Source organism: Haemaphysalis longicornis, unplaced genomic scaffold, assembly GCF_048455015.1.
Source record: "Haemaphysalis longicornis isolate Haplotype H1 unplaced genomic scaffold, Haemaphysalis longicornis Haplotype H1 scaffold_9, whole genome shotgun sequence".
Classification (NCBI taxonomy): domain Eukaryota; kingdom Metazoa; phylum Arthropoda; class Arachnida; order Ixodida; family Ixodidae; genus Haemaphysalis; species Haemaphysalis longicornis.
In genome coordinates, this window is record NW_027526460.1 from 40270084 (window position 1) to 40298009 (window position 27926).

Genomic DNA, 27926 nt, shown 5'->3' on the forward strand with positions numbered 1-27926 from the left:
GCAAAATATTAGTGCCCTGTAACGAATATTTACCTAGCTGTCTCACTAGAATGTCCTCATCATGACAATTTAGAAATACTTTCCTTGTTTTCTCAAAATGTACTTCTTTGCCATAGGGCCAGCTGTCATGAGCGTATTGCAGAGTGCACTAGTCAGATTTGCACAAATTCTTGCAGGTTTCAAATGTTTTTCACCTAGATGGTGCAATAAAGTTGTAAAAACACAACACCGGCTGGCACAAATGTAAAATATTCTATACTGCGTTTCACCGAAATATTACTATAATTGCATGAAATTTTATGTGGTCAGTATTTTTGCGACGAGAAAGCAAGAATTGCACCTTCCCAAGCAACCATGGACGTCCGTGGGACATCCGAGTATACAGCCTAACATCCAAGGCCCAGTTTGGACGGCCACTGTACATCCATGATTGGACGTACATTTTCGGACGTACAGTGGACATCCAGAAATGGATGTACAAGTCCGAATGACATCCGCCAATGGACGTGAAAAGTTACTATGAAGCATAAAATAATGGCGTAAATTGAATGTAAAAGCAAACACGAAAAAGCTGCTTTGCTTTTCAATTAAAAAGATTTCTTACATCAACACCCTGGCTTGTAGATTGCAAGTTTCATCTGCATATTTCTAATATTAAGCCTAATTTAAAAAATTTTTTTGAAGCACTTCACGAACTCCAACGATGATCTCTTTTAGGAAGGATATATAAGAATTGAGAACCGCTAATGAAACATGTGAAGCAAGTTCACTGTGTTCATGTATGCCATCTGCCCGGTAATGCGTTAGCTTTGCGTGGTGTACTATTCGTTGTGAGAACATTGCTTGCTGTTATGTGATCCTGGAAATTTTTTACTGAACATCCAAAATACAGCCAATTTCGGACGTTCGACTGGACATATGGAAGTGTTAAAGCGGGACATCTGTCGGCCCTGAAACGGACGTCATACGGATGTCCGCTAGAGCCGGAATGGACATACGGTGGACAACCGATAGACGTCCGGTGGTTGCTTGGGAAATTTGTTATAGCTGCACCTTCTGGTACTTATAGATATCAAATATATAAAGTAAACCAGTTCTTATTTCATAGCTAACAATACAGGCAGGACACTGTGGTATAGCATATTACATAACTTCAAATTTATGCCACCTAGATAGAAAACTGATTGCAATTGGTCACAGCATTCCAGTGGACATAATAAAAAATAACATTTAGGTTAATAGTAATTAAAATGGCCTAAAAGGTTATGAAGGCAAAAAAGTTTGTTTCATTGAAGAGACTGCATTGTCTTAGTAACAGTGGGACCAGTTTTAATGCCAACTTCAAGCAAGTAATCTAGATATTAACAGACACAGATCAAGCAGTGGCAACTCGCCAGTCTGTCTCTCGCCGCGACCTGACAACATTGCAGGGACTTGTTTATGCAATCGACAGCTGCCAACCGAAGCCACTGCCAAGAAGCATGACTGTACGATTGCAGTGATGCCTCTAGTTCTGTTTAGTCATACCGCTTGAATGCCAACGTGCAGTTGCGAGTGCACTGATGACTCTTCTTAGTAGAGGCATTTTTTTTTGACTGATCTGGCTGCACCAGTGCAAGCAGTGCAGCATATGTTCATTTGTTTTATTAATTGATACACCCAGTTGCACTCGGCACTGGTCTGCACGACACTGCACCAATCTGCTCCAGTTCAGGTTAAAAAAGTTCCCCTAGTGTTTCCCCTACTACCGTATTTACTCGTGTAATGATCACACTTTTTTTTTTCCAAAAATGTGATGCAAATTTAGGGGTGCGTTCAGTACGCGAGGTAAATTTTTCTCGAAAAAAGTTTCAGCGCCGAAAACTCAAGCAAGTTGGAGGTCCGAATTTTTACGATAGGTCTCATGAACATAATAAAAACTCTACAGGTCACCGCCAGCCGCGCTGCAAAGTGACGCAAAATGTAGTGTTTTCATTAATTACGGAACGTGCTGGAATGAGTTTGCTGCGAGGTGAGAAAAGGTCGACCAATAAGTGGCTGCTGGTGTCCCAGTGCGGGACACGGCTGCCGACGCAGCAAGCTGAACGCATTTCTTTCTTTGTCTTGTGAGCACATTATGTGCGTTTAGTGAGTTTCTTCCTCATCAATATTGAACGCATGCTTGCCGATATCGCTAATATTGGCAAGTCTGCGGCAATAACGTAGCCATGTCCACTTTGAAAGGGAAGGAAACAGACGTGAGCACGATCATCATCATCTAGACTTGGCACACAAAATACATACTGCTGCGGCGAGTTCAGGGTGTGTTCATTGCGCGGGAAATTAAAAAAAAAAACGAATTTTGATGACAAACTTCAGGGGTGTGATCATTACGTGAGTGCAATCATTACGCGAGTAAATACGATAAAGACCTGAAGCACGTGGTAAGGAGAAAGACGTACATGTGTATGCCTTTCTTATATCCTGCCTCGTACTGTTTTGACGGGAAGTATACAGCTGGGAGGGGTATAAAATGTTCGCCGCAGCTTGTTGAACAACCAACAAGTGGTCATTTCTTGCTTCAACAATAAGGTGTTCTGGGGCCCCTTCAATTTGACTTCACGCAGTGGGATGGTTCAGCTGTGGAACACTCTGTTTGTTGCTTCGTCAGTGTAGCTTGTTTGTAGCAGTTGTTCTTAGCTGTTACGTGCACTGCCAGTGAGAGTGAGGGTTTGGGGGGATATGTTGTTGTTCCTGCACTTGCTTGTGGAAAATTCCAGATACTAGTACACGTACATGTTGCAAAGAAGGTGTTGTGATTAGAGTGTAGGCAAGAAGTTTTTTCTACCTCCTTGGTGTAGGCCTTAGATGGCTGTCACAGTTTAGGTTAGGGTTGACTTTTGCCAAAGGTCTTGGGATTTTCTTAGCTTAAATGGGATGCTCTAAGAGTTGACAGCTGCAGTTAAATTTATCACGAAGCGCCAAGCTTTAGGATGCAGTAGTATGTCTCTACAGCATTGTTTCCTGGCCGTCATAATTGTGACATGATGTTAGCTGCGACACCTGGTTAGCTGGTGTCGCAGTCCCACTAGTTGGTCAAACTGGCGTAAGGCTTTACAAGATGTGGCTTATTTTTCTGAAGCTATTGGGTTTGTGTTGTGATCGCCCATGGGAGGAACTTGGCAAAACCATTGATGGCTGGCAAGGCTACTACTACAACTTGATGTTTTTTCAATACATACTTGTTTCGATTATATTGAGGTTATATCGAGTGAGCTGATCAGTGTGAGGTGGCTAGTACTTCCCAGCTTTCCGTAATTGGGATCAAATGTACAATTAGGTATTGTTTCTCAAGCAGAAGCTCATGCTACTGTACAGAGATGGAAATTTTCTGCACAGAAGAATTATGCCCAACGACCCCTGCTAATGTTAGACCAGAAGTTCACTTATAATAAATTTGTTGCTTAAAGGGGCACTGAAGGAGGTTATAAAAATTGCCTGATTATCTCATAAGACCAGCGGTGTAGTTCACTTTGAGTTTCTTTAACCGATTTAAATGAGTTTTATTCCATAATGTCGTGGTCTGCGACAAAACACTGGCAGGCCCACGGAATGGCATTTAGCTAATTGCGAGCACCTTCAGTCTGTATAAACTGACGTTGGAGTGACAAAGTCAACATTAACCTGGAGATAGGGGAGCATCAAAACTTTCAAGACTGAGATAGCATTAAACTGCCAAGTAGACCAGCACAGTCATTGGGACAGTTCGAGAAGTGAACTCGAATGGCCGGTGGTGTTTTTGGGAGCTTTACAGGTAAACAAATGCTGAACACTAGCACTAGAATGGGAAGGAAGTGATTGCATTGGTTGTGCTACGCAATATATCCCTAAACAAAAGTTCAACTAATGTAATTAATTGCCCCTTTAACCAGCCGGAGCAACGTAGGGGCTGGGAAAGGGCCACACTAAAGTGATGACATTCTGTTTCTGTTAGCAGTGAAGGAGCAGTAGTCCAGGAAGGCTTTAATTTTAGCTGGACTTGGAACTGAGGAGAAAGACACACTCAGTGGGCTCAGATAATCTTTGTTCAGATATGTCGGCAATCACCATGGGTTTCACCAAGCATTCCTATTCCTGCAAGAAGGCTACAAAGGCAAGAAACATGCTTTGCCACCCTAAACATAATGGATGCCAGCTTAGTATGTTTTCAATGCGCTAATCGTTCATGTTGTTGAGCTTTGCGCTGGGGCAACAATGAATGAGATTTGTTTTGTATCGGCTGTGGTTACGAAAGATGGCTTGGTAGGCTGGTTGGTAATGCATCCTAAAATGGGGTTAATAATGCGGTTAGACAAGGCAAACTAAGAAAGAAAAAGAAAAAGACACAGCACTGACTACAACTGGCTGTTTATTCAAGGAGGGTTGACATAAATACTGTGACGCACATAAATCGGCGCTGTGTCCTGTCTTTGTTTCTTGGTTTGTCTAAGGCCATGGTTTTCGGCTGCTTATGGAATTTCGGATGCTTCGGAACTTCGGATTTCGGATGAATGCTGGAGGAGGCTGTAATGCTGCCTTCCTTAGCTAATGGCCCTCCCCAAAAATTGGGATACTTTACGCAGGTGCTACCAGATTAGAAGTGGCATCCATGTGTTTAAAATATGAAAAGTCTGAAATGTTGTGCCCACTTCCGGTAAGTGTGAAGTGGGCAGGCGGTCAAGGGATACATTCCTCGGGGCACTGCAAAGTGCACTATAAAGGAATAAAAGAAAGGCACCTAAGAAATTGTCAAGGGCAACACTCCTCTATGGTGGTGCTGTAAAACCGTTCAAAGCGCAAAACGTAAACGAGGGACGACGAGAGGGTACAGGGACACGGTGCTGTAAAAGAATGCATTCCATTTTTGTACCTGCATCACTTTTGCACAATTGTGAAGAACCAACGTTTCATACCAAAGTTAGGATCTCGTTGCTGCTTTTCCGTGGTCAGTTCTTGGCAACAATTCTTGGCAAGACTGCAACTTTTTAAGGTGGGAAATTTTTCATGGCTGCTTTCATGATTTTTCAGTGGGGTAGTTGTGGCTGGCCTACCTTGCGATAAGTGTGTTCTGCTCCTTATGAAATTGTTGACAGCTGTATTGGAGTCCTAGCACATGGCTGCGTTTCTCAAAAACAACGCAAAGTCCCCGGGAAACCACACCTTTACTGGCACCCGGGCAGTCCCTGCGCACACTCCCTCAGTCCCATGCTGTCTGCCGTGTCCTAATCTTCCTCGTGTCACGCTCCACATCTTTGTCGTCACCCGGCACATGGTGGTGTGGATGGCCGCCAGTTGGGATTGACCGCAGATCGGGCAATTTTTTCCTTGTGGTGTCGAGCAATTTCTAAATAGTTGGTGTTCTGTAGACATCCAATGCAGTCCTGTCAGTGTTTTTGTTTATCCATGGAATTCCGCCATTGTGTTGCTTGTGTTTTACGAATTAGGAATGAAAGTTGGGTGGAGGGACTGACACCTGCTCCTCCCCTTTGCTTCCAGGCATGCATGGAAAGTGGGCATCCCCCAAGAGGCCGGGGTCCAGTCGGACTACATGTACTTGTCGCTGTGTGAGCCCTTGAGCTTCCCGGCAGACAGTGCGGAGGCTGCGTGCAATGGCACCTCCATGTGCCGTGTGACTAACGGCAGGGCAGTGGTGTACTCGGAGTTCAAGCCCAACGCCTCCAATGTGGAAGTGAGTGAAGGGTGGACGTTTCTCAAGGGGGACCAGTGCAAGGAGATGCCCAGCACAAACTACAAAGTGTCCCTGAGGATCAGCTGTGCTCCTCACCTGGTGAGCGCTTCATCTTCATCTTCTTCTCATTGTGGTAGTGGACGCTTGCCTGCCCTGTTGATGTTTGCTACCGCCGGCATCATTTGGCGCTTTGCTGTGAATGAGGAAGGAAGTCAGTTAGGAGTGTCAAAAGCAGGGGAAGGGAAGTGCACTGCTGATGGGCGCGTACAGCCTTTGCTGGGTAGAAGGCATCCAACATATGCTGCTTTCTTCGCCTCTGATAAGGTGGTTCAGCACAGGTGAGCCTAAAGCACTGCACGGGCCTGATTTTAAGGCCCGGGCTCGGCCCGGGCCCGCTTTGTGAAGCCCGACCCGGGCCCGGGCATTCATAAGTGAACCTAGCCCGAGCCCGTCGTCTCAAACCCAGGCCCAACCCAGGCCCGGTCATTTATTTTTGAGCCTGGGGAGGGCCCATGTGTGTGTGACCAGGCCCGGTCTTAGACGCTGAAGAAAATTGGTTTATTATATTTGCACCAGTGTTTTCGTGGCGGAAAATCAGACGGAGCATCTAGTCTGTACAAGCATGTCCTGAATTGAAACGCAAAAAATAAGGGTTTAAAAGTGCATGTAGTTTAGCTTACACTGTCTGCAGTTCACACCACATCGGTGTAATAATAGCTCGTATTCTTAAACAAGATGCACCATCACCTTTGATGACCAGACTCTTGGCAATTTCACGTGGTTGTCTCGGTCACAAGTTGGTATTGCTGAGATTTCTTGCTCCCCATTTGAATCCACGAGTACGTGCGTGCGTTGAAATATTTTCCCTGCAGTGGTTGTTAAGCGGTGGCGCTTCTCTGGCACACGAGTTTGATTTCCAGCCATGACAGCCGCATTTAGATTGGTTCGACATCGTAAAACACACGTACATAGACATAAGTGTACAGGTCCAGGATGTCTTAATTCCTTCCCCGCAGGGCATTCCTTGTAACCGTATCTTTGATACGTTATACACCCAAATATAAAACTTGCATGCAGTACATGAAATGTGATTAAAATTATAGTATAGGGACTATATAGTCACTATACTGTGTAGTCACTATACTATATAGTCACTGTACTCAGCGGTTGCGCGACCGCTGAGCGTCCTTTGCTTGCACCGTGGACAACAAAACTGGGTGCACTCTACCGCTTAGAAAATTCCGCTCGAAAAATTTGATCTTGGGAAAATATGCTACGGTCGAACAGCAGGCGACGAGCGGTAAATGACCGATACACGGAATTACTACGTACGTTACTTGCGCTACTCATGGTGCTACGTGAAGGTTGCAACTCTCGCGGATCCCTTATTTTGTGTAACGTTTGGCAAACGAAAGAATGCGTAGTAGTTCCATAAGAGCCTACCGAACGTCCAGAATAAAAAGAAAATGCGGGTGCACAAAACACGAACGGCAGACTACCCGCACGATAATGTACGAGCTGACCGATGCTGTGCGCCTTAACTACCAGCAGGCAGGAGTGCTCGGCAGCAAATACAGGGCTAGAAAATAGCTCACTTTGGGACATTTTTAGCCCTGCGCATATTATTCGTTTCGTGGCTATGCATGCGATCTAGCTCTAATATTACTGCGCGAAGGGAAGTCGACACCCGCAAGCGACTTCACGCAGGGCTCGAATCGTGCTTCCGTTCAGAAATAAAAAAAAGATGTGTACGCTATTTCCGTGGTCGTCCTTGTATCATCTTTGTGCACAGCAAGTTACACGGCAGTATTTAAGCATCTTGGACAATGATAAATGCCGACGTGCGCGTCGCTAACCCCGGGCTATCATGTATACTGTGGTATCCGGAGATCCGGGAATCCCCCAACATGGTGGAAGCGCACGCGGTTCCCGCAAGAGGGCGCCAGTTTTTGCATAAGGTTGAACTCTATTTAAATGACTGTATTCGTGTTATTCTTGTTGTCCTGTCTCGACTGTCATCATGTAGAATAAACCTCCTGTCCTCCTAAGCAGTCATCTTAGTCCGTCACCATGCCGAGCCGGGACCTGCGGGCCTGAACGAGTCAGACCACCCAAGGGCCCCTCACCCAAGGGCCCCTCAATTAATCCCTGCAAACTTCTCCATCTCATCTGCCCATCTAACTTTCTGCCACCCCCTTCTTCACTTGCCTACTCTTGTTTTGTGTCTGTGTATGACCCTAAAAAAATACGCAAAAGGCAGTTCTTTCCCCTCACAGAATGATAGCTGCTATCATACCTCTGCATGTGCACTTGTCTGGGATAGAGCTTTATTAAGAGGATCCTGCAACACTTACAACCAACTATTCGGAATGCATTTTTGTGTAAAGGCTATTGTTCCAGGAATCTCCTCCTGCAAGAATTATAAAAATCCATTCAGTATCACCGTCGCTACGCGAAATGAAAAATCACTCATAATCGTTCCCTCTCAACTCGAGTGTTGACTCCGCGGCGGAGGCTGCACGCTCTCTTTCGGAAAGTGGAGCGGCTTGCGACGTTCTCTTCAGGAGCCTTCGATATGTCGTGGGCCAGCACGTTTTCTCTTCTTCTCCGCAATGCGGAGTCGCCTACACAGATGGAGAGCCGGCACCACATCGGGTCGGAGTTGCTGCCTCCTTTCAAAACCCATAGTTTGCAGGAGGTGTGAGTTAATACTGCATGCTGCGATGAAAAAAATGCCGTCCGCAAATGTAAATGAATTTACGAATGTCTGACAGCGGTAGCCTGATGAGCGACAACCAAATTTTAGCCATTGCCGACGGTGGCCAATGTTTACCCCCTCACGATCAACTCCACCCACTCAGTGGCTACACGGAGATTCTCGCGCATTACCGGCAAACTCGCCGTCGTCTCCCACCACCACACTGGCGCCTCTCCAGAGAGGACGCTACAACTTGGCGGCGGCTCCAAATGAATACCTATCCACATCCCACCCGCCTCCACCTCATCTTCCCCACCCAACAACCTTCCCTCTGCGCTTACTGTCCCCAGCCTGGCACCCTCTACCACATCATATGGGAGTGCCAACGAACTCCAGACTTGCCCCCCCTTTCCAACCCAACCTTCGAGCAGTGGAGGGCTTCCCTGGCCACCCGCACCCCGATATCCAGCTTAAGTTGGTGACCCGAGCACGGACGGCCAGCTGAAGTCAAGGCATCCCAGACTAGGGACGCCTTCCACGGTGCGACGCCCACACATCAGCCTCTGCTGGAGAAATAAAATTTTTTTTTCTCTCTCTCTCTCTCCACAGCTCTTGGTCTTGGGGCACAACATGACTACTTTGGACCCTCTCGCTGCCTCCACAGCCAACGACGGCACACTGCACACGTGCATCTTTTTTCGTGCTCTTTGTACACGCCCTCGCGGTATAACCACGTGCACGGCTACAGTCATGCACGTACGCGCTGTCGCCAGAACTCCGCTTGCTGGAGCCAGGGCAACTCCTACACTTGCAAGTGCTCACTCAGGCTCTCAAGGCATTTTTGAAACAACAAACACTGAATGGTCTGGTTGAAAGTGAAGTCTTGAGTTCGTCACACCAACTCGTGCGCACTCGAAACACGAAAACGGTTAAAGCTGTACATACAGGTTCGGTGTAGATGCAATTGGTGCACAGGGCCACCAATGACGGCGGATTGTACGGGAAATACAAAAGCAAAACATCTCTTTTGCCATTTTTATCATTTCAAGACTGCTACCATCGAAATGATGTAAATTTGGCGCTGCATGGGTTGCATACATATAAGCATTGAAAGGAGGGCGGTTAGTTTTCGCACGTCTTTCACAGCGATTTGCAAGCTCTCCGCTTGGCGTGCACGTGTAATATTTGGCTCACGTATTCCTGGAACTGTTAGATATTTGTCGCGCAGATTGATTTGCACTGCTCAAAGACTGTTGCAGGGTCCCTTTAAATGGACCATGAATACAACGTAAAATTTCACTTTATTTAAAGATGAGACAGCTCATGTCTCGCTACAATTTTGTTAGACAGGGAATTTCGCTGCTATCACTAGCAAGTTAGTGTGTAGGGGCATAAATTTCGGTTTACCTGCTTGCTGTGCCATTATGTGGCTTGGCAAAATGTCCATGATGAACTAGGGGTTGCAGCCAATGTTGGGAACTCAGTACACGGACTCAACACCGTTGTGAAGAAACCGGAAGTTTGGAATCCCGGCTCAATCATAGTAAAGCATGGCAGAGCTTTTGAGCGTGTCATAACGCCATGCCGTGTAACTGTGTAACCATTGGCTTTGTTCTCATTTCGGGTGGGGAAAATGATTAGAATTGGGTTACTTGAGCTCATCTGAACCACCACTGCCTCGTGAAAAAAAATGGCGGTAACATTTTTTTTTTCCAATTATTTTGCCTTTACAAGCTATCGCAATGTGGCGAATAGCCACTCCAGAGATGATGCAGTATCACCACAGCTTGTAAAGCTGCTCATGGCATCTGCATGTACTTACTGTTAAATTTCCCTTGGTTGCATTACGTCACTGTAGCAGTTAATCATCAGAAAAAGGTTATATTTTTTTATTCAAAATACTTTGTTCGAGCTGCAGTCCCACAAAACTGTTTCAATAATTGTTAATTTGTTCAGCAGCAGTCAATCATGGAAGTTAGATGTATTTTGTCACAAGTTTGTGTGGGAAAGTAGCTGTTAAGTTGCCACCTTTTCTTCTGTTTTTCTTGGCATGAGTGCTACTCCGACCAGGCTACTTTTGATCCAAGCAAAGTTGTGTATTGTCTTCGTGGTTCATGCAGATGATTCATTTCCGACTTGCGGAAAAAAGTCCATAGATAAGCCAACCCGCTTATCGGTGACATTCGTCAGCCTGTTTATCCATGACCTTTGTCGGCACAAAGATCTGGAGTGCTGGCGGCTTCTTATCTTTGTGCTGATTGTTGTCGAGTACTGTTGCGCACAGCTCTTGGCAACACTTTTGTTTCCTGTCTGTGAGGTACGGCACAGCATTAAAGCTCAATGATATGTTGAATTAGTTCTGTTGCAATTTGTAAATGTTGAATCCATTCAGTTTGAAAGTTTGACACTTGGGCATAAATTCAAGTCTGAAATATTTCAAAGCTAGTGTGAGATTAATTTGACTGTGGCTATGTGCTTGATTGTGACCACTTCAGTGAAACCCTAAATGATATTCATATGCCAAGAGTCTGGATTATTATATAAATTATTATCTTGGCTTATCTGAGGAGTCAGATAAGCCAAGAGTAGGGGCTTATCTGGACTTGACAGTATTGCACTTTGCTTACCGCTAACGCCGAAAGATCAGATATGAAATTGATAGGATTCGTGTTAGCTTCCAACTATCTCATTTGGATAATGTGCATTCTTTCAAATACCACCGCAGATGCACAAGACGTGTGTAGCGGCAACCCAGTCACTTCTAAAAAACAGGGAAATTTGCTAGCACATTGAGATTGTGCACTTTTATTTTTTTATGCTGGGAGCTTTGTTAATTTTCTGATAAGCTGTGGCATCAAAACTTCTTCATATTCCACTGAAACCAGTAGATTGTACACAGCTGTTTTGAATATATGCAGCCTTGAAAATGCCAGTTGAGCGAGCCAAAATGTCTCACTATGCAATGCATGTGCTAAAGTGTTTGATGACCAATCTTCTACCATCGTCTCATCATTGTGCTTCTCCATGATGCAAAAGGGATTGAATTACGCACACTTACAAAAATGTGAACTGCTACTAGCTGCCATTCTTGTTTTCTTTCTGCTTGCTTGCAACACACTTCATAAAGTTCATTTGAAACGTTCGTTTTGCTGATGGATGCATCGATTTGTACAAATGTTTCAGACAGCATTGCAGCAAAGCACAAGAGCATTGAATTGGATCCAAGTGCTGAGCAAAGCACTTGGCAAAAAGTTTGGCCTAAATCACGAAAGACTGCTCGTATCCAAAGCCACAACTTGTGAGCACCTGACTTTGGTGATTTTAGGTCGAAAACTTTGTCGCACACACAGCAGGTGTTGCCACCATACTATGAAATGCAAAATGAAATAGAAGCGTAAACTGGATGGAAGTTGTGCGGCGTCTTCTCCGACATGCACAGGATGAAGCCAATCGTAGTTTCAATCAAGCTAGCGTTATGCTATGTTATGGGTGCCATAGGGGAAAGGGAAACACTTTATTTTATTCATTTACTTATATTTATTTTACTTTATTTATTCATTATAAAATTGCATATCAAAAGACCATGTGCTCTTTTGATATGCAACCGTATAATAAATGAAGTGGCCTCTGAAATTAGGGCTAGAACCATTTATTTTAAGGTCTATTTCACTCTGTCCCTGCAGACAGAATCTTCTTTTTGTGCGTGATGATAAAAAAAACCCAAAAGTCAAAATTTTGCACTTCCTTGGTTGCAAAGTTTTTAGGAAATCCATTTCTTGATACACTGTAATCTGGTTAAATGGAACATAAAACAACTATCATGGTCTGTTACATCTATTGCGAGTCTTGTCTCATTAACAGAAGAGCCTTTTGCTAGAAAGTCCAATTAAAGAACCAAGCACTGTGACGAAGCAATTAGATAGTGACTCTCACTTGGGATTCTACCGTTTTCCAAAACAACATTCCTTGTAGGTAGGCTGGGATTGTATGAAATTGTGGGTTAGTGCGCGTCTCATTTCTCAATATCAACATGGCAAAACATGGTAATCTTGTTAAATCTGAAATTGTTTCAAGGAACCAGCATCACAGTGTTTGGTTTTTTTAGAAGAAACTCTCCAGTAAAAAGTCTTACTAAACGAAGCTAAATATCAGTGGAGCATCCTTTTCCGGTCTCTTCGCATTCCTTGTAATGAAATTTTGCTATCCTTAGCACTTTCATCCTCTACCGCTACAGGAAAAAAGAAGGTTGGCTTTACTGCATATTACGTGCACCATTCAAATTAGTTGTACAGGTGAAAGCAATGTGCAAAGCTTTTGTACAGGCAACTTTATGTGCAACAGTGACTTATCTTGATAGCATGTCATGTGTTAGTCTTCTCCCGCTTTGCTGCAGGGTCTCCCGTCACTTGTTCCAGTCTCGGAAGATATCCTCCAGCACATTTGTAGTTGAGAACTGGTGTATCAAATTGTGAAAAATTTGGGCGTACTACACTGTTCAAGTGGCTTTGTAGTCTTTAAATGTAGACAAGATACAAGCTTTAGATGGATAGATTAGATCACCGAGAACACGAATATACTACCCCTACCTGTAGATTTTCTAAAATAAGGCAGAAAATAGTGAAAATGCGTGGACAGGTATCGTCTCCACTGGCCATACTGCGTAGCTTACACTGGAAATGGTTAAAATTGTGGGACAAATATTTTAACAATAAGCTTTCACAAGTTTATAAAAGCTTGACTGGAAGTTTTTGTAGTGCTATGTTTGAATGTCTGAAGAACAAAAAGAAAGCTAGAAACAATATCACGGACAGTGGCTCCAAAATTATGGTTTCAGTGCAGTGCTTGGTGCAATACTCAGCCAAATGATTGTGCGACCCTTGTGCAGGGCTTTGGGCATAGCCGCTTTTATGATGACTCTCTGCATGCTTTTGCTGCTCTAAAGAAAACATGGGAATGCTGATTTTTGCTGAAGTTGGTATTTTCAAATGTGTGCAACATCTGGCGTTTGCAACGTTTACCCTGCCACTGGATGACGCTACTTAGAACCGCTAAATAAGCTACGCTGAAAAGTAATGACCCTGATGCACGCTGGCAGCCATTTTGGTGCCTGTCGCCAGGGCGGCCTGCTTTATGCGTCCAATTGCGGCCAACCTTGACGGGCAAAATTCGCCCGGGCGCTGCGTGGCAGCCATGACAGGCTGTGTTTACTTTTCAAGGATTTCGAGAAAGCGGGCCGGTGCGGAATTCGCCCGGGCGCTGCGTGGCAGCCATGACAGGCTGCGTTTACTTTTCAAGGATTTTGAGAAAGCGGGCCGGTGCGACATGGTCGGGCTCGGTTACGCTAGCGTAGCTTATTTAGTAGCTCTAGGTTACGCTATAGCCGCTAAATAAGCTAGGCTTTTCTAGTGGCTGTAGGTTATGCGGGCCGCTGTTGTTTTCCAGCGGGAATCGCCAAATGTCGGTGCCCATGGGTCTGCCAGCGTAAACAGATGTCACGTGACTCGGTTCAACCAATGGCCACTGTCGGTGGCATACAACAATGAGAAAAAGGAGTGCCGGTACTCGGAAATTTTACTTAGGAGCTCTAGCGCTTCTCATCCACACTGGCGGCAGCGTCGCTGTGTGAGGACTGCTCAGGAGCGGTCGGTTCGACGCCAACATTAAGGCGGCCTAAATAGGACAATATGCTTTATCACAGATCCCGTAAATAAACATTTTGCTTAGTCTGGAGCAGCGAAGGATGTGGAAGTTTGGGAAAGCATGACTGATTTGACTGAAACTGACAAAACAACTTGCTACGGGGGTAGCATTGTATTCGGGTGCTTCTATACCACTACACATCACCGCTGCCTCACTTGCTTCTGGTTTATTGTGATGCAAACAGTGGCTGCAGCAGCCACAGTCTGCACCACGTTTGATCAGCGTTTGATTAGCGATTTCTCAGCTATGAAGGCATCTTTCGGCACCAAATCAACGCTAAAATGGCCATGGGAAGGTCAGTCGTTTGTTTAAAACCAACTTGCTGGTTGCCTGCAGTGTCCCTTTAAGAACGATCATATAGAAGAGCATATCAAGACAGCGGTGAACTTGGGTTGTGGTGAAGTCTGATACCCCTGACACACGGGCGCCTAAAAGGCCTTTGCAGAGAAGGACTGCTACCGAAACGGCGTTCAACTCGGTGACACACGACAAAGGAGAATCTCCTTCACCGAAACGGGCATTTCCCGTAAGGGGTGTTCGCTTATCTCCTTTCCCGCACGAAAAGGAGCAGCTAGCGGCGCAGCCTCGTAAGCAGGCGCTTGCAAATCATAAGCTTCCCAGAACTTAGTGAAACCAAATGTGATTTCATAATACTTACATAAATTGCTAAAACTGCAATGAAATAAATTACACCGAACAAGTCCAATCGTAATGTGTTTCTGTAAACATCTGCCCACTGTTGCCAGATTAGGTACGGAACATAGGCTAAAAAAAGCACTCCATCGTTGCTGTTTAATACAAATATGTGAAATTACCCATTTATTCTTTCTAAACAACAATAAAACGCACAGCTCCTATCTAAAATAATACGGAAGGTCTGTTTGCCGCACTTTATTTTTGTTATCGTGCAAGCTTTTTCCACAGAACTGCTAGCTCCACTTTATTGGTGTGTCAGTTGCAGCAACTACGTAAAGGAGATCGGGGGTTGCTGTGTGTCAGGAGCGGCACTCCTTTCCACAAAATGTCTTTTGGCGTGGCGAAAGGGGTCTAGTTTAAAGGAGATCTAGCGTTGCCGTGTGTCACAGGTATGACTGCCCCCCCTCCCCTTCCCTTCCTGCAGGGCTCCCCTGAGTTCTTCATTGACAGGAAGTGCCAGCTCTTTCTCCTCTGGAGGACATCTGCAGCATGTCCCGCCAGACCAGCCCGCACCGAAGTTCCGTGCATCGCCTATGCCGGCAACGGATCTCGTCACGATCTCTCGGGCCTGGTGAAGGACGTGGGAGGATACAAGGTGGAGACGACAGACCCGACCACACGCCTGGTGATCAACGTTTGCTCCGACATGCAATCGGGGGGTGAGTTGTATGGCGCTCTGTTTTTGTTGTCGCACTGAATGATTTGGTTGAACGTTACTGAAATTAATCCTGCAAAGGCGTGCATACTAAATTCACCCCAAAGGCCTTCGTCTGCTCGTTCCCTCGTAGTGTAATGGTACAGCATGTGTTCGGGTGCACGAAGATGCGAAGCAGGGAGTGTTGCTCACAAGTAACTGAGGACAGCAGAAATGAAATCGTTATTGCAGTGAAATCTTTTGATGTTTCTAGGTGATTCTTGTTGGATTGAATGAATTTGAGGATATTGTGGGGTTGTTTTCTGTCTTCTTTCTATTCCTATTTTATTTTTGCAATTTCATAAACTGATAACAGGAATAGCAAAAGGCAGTAACCGAGCAATTAGTATAGGCAACACTTTCTCAATACGCTTAGTATAATTTGTCAGTTTCTTGGCATATGGGCATGACCATGAAACGTCTCCTTAAGTTCTAATTTTAAAGAATGTTCTCGAAGATGCAGTGCACCCAAATGCGTAGGAAATAAGCGTGTCTTTTGCAGACAAGTACGGTTTTAGTAGCCTGCGTGTATTTCTGCTTCCTTTGTTTTTACTAGCTTGTTTTTATCATTGTGCAACTCTTATTATGTGTGATTCAGCTGCACGGCTGGTTTCTGCAGTACAAAATGAAACCCATAAGACGGCTGGCCGATTCCCCCTACCCTCCCCGCCATTTCTTTTCCCCGTATTCTTCTTTTAAGGTGACGGCATTGCTTATCCCCTTATGAGTGGTGCCTGCCTAATGGACGAAACCAAGAAATGCCAGTCTGTTGGCCAGGTGAAGTCCGGCCTCCGAGCAAACGGCACGCACCTTTACTTGGACTATGGTCCTGCTCCTGGGTCACCACCAAGAGAAGGCTGCACGGAGCCTCCCCGGACTGTCATCCTGTTTCGGTGCCCTGGCCGGGGAAATGTGAGTGTGCAATTGCCTGTGCAATGTCCGACCTGTATATCGACCCTTTCTTTAACTCTTTCGCTACCGCAGAAAATTGACCAATTTTGGGGGGTCCAAGAAAACATTTTTTTTTCTGCTAAAAAATTATTTAGGCACTAATTGCAGGAGCACGAAATGCAGATTATTTAACGGCCTTTCCAATAACACCAGTTTTTTAAAGGTTTTCATATATCATAGTTGTGAAAAAAAATATCAAAATCAAAAGTTTTGTCAAGTTGTCGAAAAAAATGATAAAAAAGGAGTTGTGTATATCAAACCACCGGTAGTAGAAAAAAATTAGAATATACATTTTGCAGGGAAACATTTCAAAAACACACCCTAAAAAAAATGTCGACTTGCGCGGAACAGTTTTTCAGATATAAAAAAAAAATGTTAGCACGCACGGTGCTTGTGTCATGCGGTGAAGCCCAACCTCTAATTCAAACTGTGCAATTTTGGGTGGTTCCTTGGAATAAATCTGGCGGTTTGACGTTATCAGAGGCACCAATTTGCCCCCACATAATGTAAAAACATCTTGTCAATGGCTGACTTTGCATTTACAGCGAGCACAATATTTGGGACAAGCACGCGATGCAGAAAAAAACATGCATGAAGTTGAAAACGGAACGCCGTGGCTGATGTTTGTTGTCGTTCACGGTCAGTTATCTCTCAAAACATAAAGCTGAGCTTTATTATCATCTTCTTACTCGCAATTGTAGCCTTGCTCGCAAAAATGAGGTACGATGAGCTAGAATCGTCCCCTGCGATCTTTGGCCGAGTAGCAGTCGCGCGCTAAAAAAGATCAGCACAACGAGCCTCCTCTATTGCAGCGCCACCTAACATTTTTCAAATGAAACAGTACAAAAATTTATCAGAGACTCCGTCCGAATAGACAGTTCAACTAAGCAGCAACATTAGACACCCGGATATACCCTCGCATGAAAACGAAACTGGAAGGCGAACAGCTGGCAGTGTAAGGCCGGTTTGAAGCGCTGTCCTCGGCGGAACAGATATCTGGCGACTGGGTGTGACCTTTTGACTTGCATCTGAAGTTCTTATCGCAGAAATCGGGTTAGGGTGGGGGGAAATGAGGAGCGGCGTGCTTTGTTCGAGGATCAGTTGCGGACGCTTCAGGCGCCATGGCAGTTAGCCTTGAAGTTGGGTAACTGCGTAGTTGCGCTAAATATGAATTTCGCGATGCAGAAACGAAACCGAAACTGTTGTAAACTGTTTGGGAATGGTCCTGGGGTAAGTAGAACTACCAGAGTACTTAGGACAACTTGCGCAAAGGCAATAAAACTGCCTAAAATCATAAAGTAGCTTTGCAACCAGGCACTGCTTGACATTTTCAGCCGATTTCTGGGATTATTACTGTCAGAGCGTGAACCTGACGATTGAAAATCGTTTGCTAGTTCCCCATTCACGCCCTGATAGCAAAAAACAAGCGCTGGTGCAGAGTAATTACGAGTTGCACGCATTCTTCGTTGGTAGCCTTGAGGCGCGATGACCACGCCCCCTTTCCACAACCAGGCGATTCAAAAGCGTGTCAAAAATCACGTTTCCGTTGCAAAAATGAAAACAAAACTGATTTTGAAAGGCCATTTTCTGATCTAACTCCGAACAGCTTTACTTGTTCGAGAAACGCCTGGAACGCTATGAAAAGGCGCTCCCAAAAGTATCGATCAAATTGATCGATTTTGATAGGCGCGGTAGCAAAAGAGTTCAACGGTTATAACTGAACATTTTGTAACACCTTGTTGCCCTTTTTGGCCTCTATTTTTCGAGCTGTTCTGGAGAAGTTGGTTGGCTGCTGTATTTGCAAAGGATAGTGTGCATATCGAGTGCGTGCTTCATCGTCAAAAACTGATCCTGTTGTGGTTTGCAGAACCCTTTATTGCAAAAAAAAAGAAAAGTGCCTTAAATTTCAAATTATTTAGGAAATTGCTCTATGAGGTTATTAAATTGTGCTGCTGTTCAGTTTTGTTTGCTTGGCTTATTTGTCGGCTGTTGCACATGTCGGGCTTCCCACCCGCCACATTGGCTCAGTGGCTGAGGCGTTGTGCTGCTGAGCCCAAGGACGCGGGTTATATTCCCAGCCGCGGCGGCCACTTTTCTGATGGAGGCGAAAAGCGGAAATGCCCATGTGTTTGAGATTTCAGTACACTTTAAAGGTCCCCAGGTGATCAAAATTAAGCCGGAGCCCTCCACTACGGCACGGCTAATTGCATGTGTAGTATCGGCGCAATCAGTCAGTCAATCAATCATCATGTCAGGCTTCCCACTTTTTGGCCAACATTCTGTAGCCCAGCCGGCCACCTGTAATGAAGTGCGCTTACTTTAGAACAGCGGGAAGGCATGTGAAACGTAAATATTTCTTCGTATATAATATAATTAACACAACTCTGCAGGCACTACAACTGGCTTAGCCTTAGCCATACATGGTGCCGGGGTTGGTGTGTCTTCCAAGCGATCATTCGGGTTGCGTAGTGTTGATGTTAATGCGCATTCGTCTTTTGTTCTCCCCCAGAGCCGCCCGCCACGCCTTCTTTCAGAGGTCGACTGCCACTACTTTGTCGAGTGGGAAACGCAGCATGCCTGCTCGCTAGATCTGTTGCGCTCGGATGCGGCGAGCTGCAAGTTCACCACCGGTGCTCATGGGGTAGACATCGACCTCAGTCCACTGGGGAAAGACGGTGGTTGGCATCTTTTTCTGACATTCCTCCATTTTTGCCATGTTCTCTTGTTTTTCTCGCAATTTGGGGCTAGGTTGTATTGTAGTCCGCTGGCAGTTTCCGATTCCAATGCGTTGGATAATTCTGCCTGTTTTGAATAATTAGGCATCAATTTCCGTGGCATGAATAGTAATTGAAATGAGGCGTCTTCGAACTGCTGCAGCCTGCACGAGGCTAAAAGGCTAACCTGTTGGACATGCATGCATAATGCGGAAAACAACGTGTCAGGTAGTTACTTGTGTGGCTTAACTGCATTAACCCTTTGCCATCTTAGTTGGTTCTTCCCAACACTGCTAAATGGCTGTTCTAGTCTAGCGTCGACAGCGCCTGGCAATCTTTTTTTTTTTTTTTTTTGTTCTCATTCTCCTTGACTTGCACATGTTCCTGTCCCTGCAAACTGCCCCATTTATTTTTTTTAAAGCTCCACTTTTTTCGTGCTTTAGTGTAGTGTTTGTCACTGCTTTTTTTTTTTTTTTCTTCAATACTGTGAGCCCTTCCCGGCTGTTACAGGGTGGGAATACAATGTTACAGGGTGGGAATACAATGCAAGGTTCACACAAACAGTGCATTCAAATTTTGCACAAAAGCGTCAACCGTATTGTTGATAGGAAATACACATGGATTTAGGTTGTTCCACTCAACAATTGTTCTGACAATGAAGGAGTGTTTAAAGACATCCACTCTAGGCACGTAAGGCATAATGGCATAAGCATGACTAGTTCGCGGCGAAACTCTTCCAGGAGGCTTTAGGTACAAACTGGGACTCAAGTTTAGCTTATTGTTATAAAGTTGATATAAAAATTTAAGGCGTGCAATTTTCCTACGCACAGCCAATGTGGTAAGACCAGCCCTCCCTCCCAATCATAGTGGTTACTGAGTGTGTTTTATCGTAGTCAGAAAAAATAAACCTGACCGCCATTCGCTGAATTCGTTCTAATCTATCTATTATGTATTGCTGATGTGGGTCCCAAATTATACTAGCGTACTCTAGATTTGGACGAACAAAAGTGGTGTATGCTTTAAGTTTAATATCTGGAGCAGCATCCCTTAGTTTACGTCGTAACAAACCAAGCCGGGGATCGTCCAAGCCGAGTGCTCCGCTTTGGCGCTGCAGTCAGCAAAACGGGGCTGCATTGTTGTCCCGCTCGTTCTGCAGTCAGGATTTTTGCGCTCTGAGGGAAAGTGAATCCTATTTTAGGGAAGACGTTAACTATGAACCATCATCAGTTGAGTAAGACTGGATTGAGCTGTGGCAGTGATAGAAAACAAACTAACAAACAAAAGGAGGGTGTAAAAGAGGCGGTACTTTTCTTGAAAGCATATAGTTGGAAGCCATGACCCCCACTGAGAGGTATACCACAAGCTTCTCAAATATTCACTGGTGCACAGAGGAAAGATAAACAAAAAAGAAGCGTCACTGGTGAACAGTTGGGAACCGGAACGGGTTGCAGAGTGAGCAAGCATCTAGGACCACAGAAGGTTGAGCATTTATTAAGTTTTGGAAGCAGTTCCCTTTGATGCCTGTGGTGCTTTATCTCTTTTTTGTGTGTACCCCTCTCCTCCAGAGTACTACACCACCGAGGCAACCGTCCTGGGGAAGAAAGCCACCTTCTGGTACAATGTGTGTGGCAAGGGTCTCGGCACTGGCCCAGTCAAATGCGGCAAAAAGAAGCCTGGCAAGTCGGCCATCTGCGCTCAAGTTGGCACCGACACCCTCTCATTGGGCAATGTGGAGGAGCAGACGCTGGAGTAAGTTGGCCCTACATTGTCTGCGCTGAATTTGTTGCCAAGTGACAGCTCGGAACTTTGGTTCTACGCCTTGAGGTATGGGCTGTACGTTGTTTAGCGTTTCAGAAAATTCAAAGGGACTGGAACGGGTATGGTGAGGGTATATAAATTGCTAACTCTGTAGCGTGCACACACATAGTTGTTCCTACTTCAATAAGTAAACCTGAAGGTCTCAAGCCACTTATTTCTTGTGGCTGGAGTTGGCATTCGGTGGAGTTTTATTGCCTCGTGCATACGGTGACTTCTTCTGTGGTCGGTACAACCGGGCTGTCTTTAGGGGTACGGTCTGTCAGTGCTTCCTGCCATTATTCATACAAGAATGGATATGATCTTAAAATCTCTATTTGTGTAATAGAGCAGTATTTTATTTTGTCTTGTATAAGGCAGTGACATAGCAGAAACATTCAGCAAAAAAAAAAAAATATGATCTCTGCATCCAAGTTGGCTACTAGATGCTTGTTGAATGACGAATTTTGATTTAAGGCTTTGCATTTCTGAAATCCTTTTGGATGGAAGAGATTCTTACTGAAGTGCCTTCAGTATTGCTGGAAATCATTGGCTCAGCAAAATGCGCAACTGCTAAACTGCAGCCATGAATTTTTGCAAGGAACTCTCGTCCGATCCACAATGTCGGCCTTAGGGCAGCTGTGGTCTTGAAGAGAAAATTTTGCAGGCTTCTAATTTTTCATCAATCTTTATATTAACATTTCTACTTGCGATTGTTGCTGTAGTGATTGGCATGCTTGTGGTAACGCCTAACAATTACTGCTTTGGCCACTTGTGTTTATTGTGCGCTGATGGCTTCAAGCTGACAGTGGTTGTTCGTTCCTGCCAGGGTAATTGATGGTGTGGTCACACTGAAAACCAGGGAAGGCAGCGAGTGCACGTCAACGGGGTCCTCGTGGTCAAGCGAAATTCACTTTGTGTGCAACCAAGAACAGGGCAAGTACTAGCACATTCTGAATTTGAAGTGTTTTGGTCTCGCCTTGTTGGAAACACGAGAGCACCAACGAACGCATAGTATATAAAATTTTCTTCCGTTAATATGTACGGGAACCTGTCGTGCAAAGGAGTAACTTTCTGTGGGGCTGTGTCAAGGTTCCTTTATGTGGTGGTCATTTTGACGCTGTGCTGCTATAAACTGAAGACTTGTTTTTGGAAGTGTTAACCCGCCGCAGTGGTTCAGTGGCTAAGGCGCTGTGCTGCTGAGTACAAGGACGCAGGTTCAATTCCCGGCCGTGGCGGCCGCTTCTCTGATGGAGGCGAAAAGCAAAAATGCCCATGGGTACAAGATTTCGTCACACACTAAAGATCCCAGGTGGTCAAAATTAATCCGGAGCCCTCTACTACGGTGTGCCTCATCGTCTGCGTTGTGTCGGCGCGTTGCACCCTACAATCAACCAATCAATTTTTGGAAGTGGGTTAAACTGCTGCATGGTCCTGACATTGCTTTTATTCGTTCTACTGAGCCAAATCCCTGTGAGGCCTTGGTTCTACAGTGGTGCTTTAAATGGAAGTCTATAATGCCTTTATGCCTGCAATCCTTTCCAGTCCTGTAAAAGATAAATCAATCTGGAGGCCCCCCCCCTTTCCACCCAGTGCTCACTTGCCATTGTGATATTTTTCATGGCCTCTAGCTGGCTTTGAATTGGGGAGACTAACATTAATGCTGTGTGTGTGTGTAGTGCCTGCCAATTGCAAAGTGTGGTGGCTGAGTGCGGCCTCTTGGTTCCAGGGGTTGGCCAGTTGCAGCTTGCCTGGGTGGATCCCAAGACTTGCACATACACTTTCATCTGGGAAACTGCCTACGCATGTCCTAAGAGCAACGTGGCTAGCTGCGTCCTTGAGCAAGACGACATCCGCATTGACCTGAGGCCGCTGACAAGCTCCGAAGGTGAGCCCATTTCTTTGCTTCAGCACAAAGTGCTTGCAAACGGATACAGGGCTGTTGTAGGTGCCACTGCGTTTTGTAAGAAATTGCTTTCAGGTAAAGGGCAGTTTTTAGCCAATCAGAATCCCCACGCTGGCGGGACATTTTTGTTATGGGCGTTTTCTCAACACACCAAAATTTTTGCGGTGAATGAAAGGGGGTCAGTTTTTTTTTTTAAAGGAAGCTAAAGTTCACACCTAGATCAACAATGATCGAGTACAGGTCATTGCGGCAGCGAAGAAGCAAATCCGCTGCAATGGTGAACTTAAATTCTCGTGATGGTCATGAAAGTTGCGTACAGCTTCTCTACCTTCAAGTCTTTTGTGTTAGTGGGAGCGTCCTTTTTTTTTTTTTTGAAAGGAAAGTAATTTTTTTTAATTTACCCCTTTTTATTGACAAAATTTTATTGGTTTTACAGTTCATTGGTTTTACAGTTTTACAGAGGCTGTCTTCCTTAGAGAGTGCGTAAGGAAATTGCTTTGACAGTGACTCCGAAACTGTGCAAAAATGGGGGGTTGGTCATGAAACAAAGGTTTAAGCTCCATGCTGGACCCACAAGTCATTTGGATTCAACCATATTCAATGCAGTGCCATTGAATTGGACTGAATTGGACTTTTATGGGTCCGTGTCGAAATTCACCCCTTCGCAAGGGGTTCCCGACACATCCATGGCTTGCCCTCGAGCGTTCTGTGGTGCCCTTTCAGATGCTTCACCGTGGACTGCACTAGGGCGCCTGAACAGTGACCACGGCGGTACCGTCCTGATCAACATCTGCGAGGACCTGGGGGCAATGGATGAGGCCAAGGAATGTGGCCCTGGCAGCTCGGTTTGCGTCAAGCGTAAGTTCGTCCAAACTGGCCTGTCCTCCGCTCTCGTCTTGCTTGGCCGTGCCAGCTGTGCATCTTGATTTGGACACGGCGGTTGTTGCCTTTCTTTCTCTTCTTATTGATCTGTAGGAAGCAACGGAAAGACGTCCATCTACGGTCGGCAACCTTCCAAGTTTGTGTACGACAAGAGCACCAAAACGGCCTCCATGTCTTTCGAGGGGGGTCCTTGCTGGAACAACAAGACGTCGCGCTCGGTGATCTATTTCATCTGCACGCCAGGTAACGTTCCGGCATTCCTGAGCGGGAAGGTTTCAGACGGGTAAGAAGCGGAATGGTGACTGGGATAACGATCTCTCTCGCAATTTGAAGTTGCATGGAGTTCTGCCATCATTCTGCCCCTCACCAGTGCAAAGACCAGGATGGCAGGCTGTCCCACTTCTCATAGCAGATAGTGGTGCACATGCAGGTAGACACCTTACAGCTTTCACAAGTGCTGGGATGCTTCAAGCAGTGTTATAAGCTTCCAGTGTGCCACAAGGGAAAGGCCCCAACTTCTTGTTCTGCCATTCTAAAGGGCTGGTTACTATTTCAGTTTTTGCCATCCCTCCCTATCGTTCTGGTGTTCCCATGTCACAATGTCAGTCTCCTGGGGGTGTGTGACACATCAGTGTGCAAGATCCACTTATCTGCCATTTAGCACTGGGTGCCAACGGCACGTCATTCTCATCGCATATCAAGTGCAAGTCCTATTAAAAATTTTTGTGGCTTGCTTGGTGGTAAGTTGCTAAAACCACCTGCAGGAACATAGTTTTCTTTCTGTTTGCGTCATTGGCTTTGGCGCTGTTGTAAGCTTCTGGTTGCTGACGTGGGGGGTGTGTCTTTCAGGTGACGTGAATCGTAGCCCCGTACTGGTGCGTGAAGTGGAGTCCGAGTGCTTGCTGGAATTCGAGTGGCACACAGCCTATGCCTGCCCTCTCACAACTATGGTTGGCGAAGATTGCAGGATCTACAATGATGTTCTGGGTAAAAATCTCATTTGGCTTGTTGTAGAGAAGTCTTCTATAAATGCGGGTGCATCATTGTGTGTTTACAATTTGGTTGACACCTCCAGTGCTCGTAGTATCTCGGGTGCAATATTAAAAATAAGGCTTTTTTAGTTACGGTTCCTGGAGTGCTTTTAAATTAATGCCCCTCGTTTATGTGCGAGCAGCTAATATTGACTCATTAAGGTGTTGCATTCAGCTGCTGGGCACATTGTTTTGCTGGTGCGAATGCAGATGGCAGAACTTTCAATGCGCCCCGTAAAAAAATGGTTTTGTGGGAAGCATTCGAAGCTTCCTTCGTTCAGGCCTGGGAGTGAAACCCCAAATCGTTTTCTTTAACACTTTCATAACCGCGGAAAAATTGGTTGTTTTCAGGTAGTCTGAGAAGTATATATATATTTTTTGCCATAGAAAATGATTGATGCCAAAGTGTAAGGTATGAAATGATAAAAGAAGGGTGGGGCTTTCCAAGAGTATTAATTTCAAATAACAGATTTATTACGAATATTATCAAAAAAAGTTATCAAAACAATAAAGTAACAAAAAGAAAAAATTATGAAAACATCAATGCTACCTTGCACAGAGTAAAAATTTTAAAAATTGAAATATACGCCTTGAATACAAGGCCCTTATAGAACAATACTGCAAATATGACCTCTGTAAGTGCAAAAGTTATTTACAATCATACAAAAATATAAGCATTAGTGCCCATCATGCCTCCATGTGAAGCAGTTTCTTGACACGGTGAAACAAAGGTTGGCCCCACTCTGTGCAACTAGTGCCATTTGGTTCTGCCCAAACAAAGCTGACACCCTTCAAATAAGAGCTGTGACCTTTAGAACAGGTTGTATAAGTTTCCATCAACGCGCGCGGCAGCGATAGAAGGACCCGAGGAGAAAGTGAAGTTTACCAGCGGATACCCGCTGACCTTCTGGGGCGGTTTGACGCACTTTCGCAGTCCATACTGAAGTCTGACGAATCAAAGTCATCTGGCATGTCTGTGCTGCTACCATCAGCAAGAGATTACAGCTCAGATTCATCGGAATCCATCAAAATTCACCGCTCCCATGGAGCATCGGCCAGCGGCATCAGCGCCGAAACCGCAACCACGTACGCCCAATTGCGAAGGACCTTTAAAAATCCCCCCGTGGCGAGAAAAGAAACTCGAAAGCAAAACTGATGGAATACTTTCTCTTTTACCCTTTGGATGGTGTTAGCTGTCCAGAAGCGCACGGAGAGTGCCAAAGTTTGAATTCGTATTCATCAATAACGTGCTATCAGTGAGAATAGGCGTGCGTGCTCACGAAAGTGTGAAGGCAAAATCTTTAGGGGCTCATTTGTGCAAAAAACTTGGCATTTTTGTTTTTGTAGTTTTGTAATTGCTGTCGCTACTGTAAAGAGTAAATAAACGATGCTTTTGTGTTCATACGGGTATTAAACCGGGTCACATGAATTGTGGCCAGTCTCCTTGTTGAAGTAATTTGTGCCAAAAGGCGAAGAAATGATAGGAAAGAAAGACGCTCAAAAGCATGATGTAGCCGTAAAGAAGTCTGATAGGTATCACCAGAGGATGCCAAAATGCTTTCACATTCAAAGCACATACAGATCTTAGGACCCCGAGGTATTTTGAAAGACGATAGTCTGTCTTGGGCTACTTAATTGCAGAAATTTTGGTCTGTCTGTCTGTGTGACTTGATTCAGCGACCCAGCCAAAGTGAAACAAACTGTGCAACGGTCTTATACACCCACAGCTAAATCTAAGCGTATAAGTCCGGTGTTAATGCTCATGCTTGTCAAAACAAGAACAGGACATTATGCAAATATGAGGCAAAAATGAATACATAAGGGGTAGTTCCATTATTAAAAAATTCACAGATGCTTGGTTTTCGCTATAGCAAATAAAATACTACGTCAACTGCAGAAAACCGTCGCCTGCTGTTGCCTGCACTACCTGGCGGCATTTAAAAAAAAATTAAATGTCAACAGCAACGAAACGTTCCACTGGATAGGTTCCATGTTCCACTTGGGACGCTTGTGGAGTAGGGCAACGTGGTTCTATAAACGCTGTAGTAGGGTGCCTCGATTCACGCGCGTCTCCGCCGTACGGCCGCTGGCATCGAGGCATCCGACTTGGAGCAGTGAAACGCGATAAATTTAAATTACCTTGAGCAAACCTCTAGCGTGTTTTCTTGGGAGGAATGAGACGGGAGAGGAACACCATGAGAGGTGAGTGGGAAAGAGAAGGGAGGCCTTTATTTGCCAGGGGCGCCAGTCAACTCTCGTTTTCTGTCGACATTTGCAACGAAAGCAGCAGATACACGGCCAATCTTTTTGTTTTGTTCACCGTGGCACTGATGTCTTTTATTGCAGGCTTTGAGCTGGACTTGAATCCTTTGAGGACGCAGAAGCCATACGAGGTGGAGCACGCAGGCTATCGCATCTTCCTCAATGTATGTGGCAACCTGCAGGGAACTCCGTGCAATGCTGGCGGCGCCAACCCCAATGTGTCTGTGTGCCAAGTGTCCATGACATCCGGGTAAGTTCTTTCCCTGTTTGCCCCTTGCTTCGCATGCAGAGCCCACACCTCCTAGGGTTGCGGATCCAGTCTTCGTCTATTAAGAATTTGACACGAACTTTTAGAGTGTAATTGGTAATCATTGCCAAAAATGAAAAGTAGCTCAGGCAAGGTAGGTGGACTACAGTTCGTTTTGCCTAAATTTAAGGGGGGACGCAGCTTTCAACTTCGGAAAAATGACCAAAACATCGTTTTTTTGAAACCCGCATATTCGGCTTCTATGTTTCCTATTCTATGCGTCTGCAAAGTTTTTAGGCTGAAAAGCGCCGCAAAGTGGCATAAAAAAATACTTTTGTCAGGCGCGGTGACAAACTATCAGCGCAAAAGGGCGAAAAAACGGCAATTTTCGGAGCGCTCTATCTCCGCAACGGTGCTACCGGGCGCGGCCATTTTGATATGGTTAGATCGGCCGAGCGATCGTCTTTCCTGTTCCGCTCATCTCTTTTATCTTCGTTCATTCACAAACGCACAAACGGCAGAAAAGAAACGACGCACAAACGAAGCTAGAAATAGATGCTGAAGCGCTATTGGTCCTCCGTCGGGGCGCAGAACAACGACCCTCCTGATTGGATGTCACGGGCGCAACGCAAGATGGCGGCCGC

At 45.3% G+C, this 27926-nt stretch overlaps 1 protein-coding gene across 1 annotated transcript in view; it reads left to right on the forward strand.

Annotated features, from left to right (window-relative positions):
- Positions 1–27926, forward strand: part of Lerp (lysosomal enzyme receptor protein) — a 73468-nt gene that overhangs the window by 2510 nt on the left and 43032 nt on the right. The window contains exons 2-12 of the mRNA XM_077682684.1: positions 5515–5806; positions 15226–15460; positions 16196–16407; positions 18956–19124; positions 20726–20909; positions 21784–21890; positions 22684–22842; positions 23584–23718; positions 23836–23985; positions 24592–24729; positions 27120–27285. Coding sequence (XP_077538810.1) covers positions 5515–5806; positions 15226–15460; positions 16196–16407; positions 18956–19124; positions 20726–20909; positions 21784–21890; positions 22684–22842; positions 23584–23718; positions 23836–23985; positions 24592–24729; positions 27120–27285 — 1947 coding nt within the window. The remainder of the gene's footprint in view (positions 1–5514; positions 5807–15225; positions 15461–16195; positions 16408–18955; positions 19125–20725; positions 20910–21783; positions 21891–22683; positions 22843–23583; positions 23719–23835; positions 23986–24591; positions 24730–27119; positions 27286–27926) is intronic.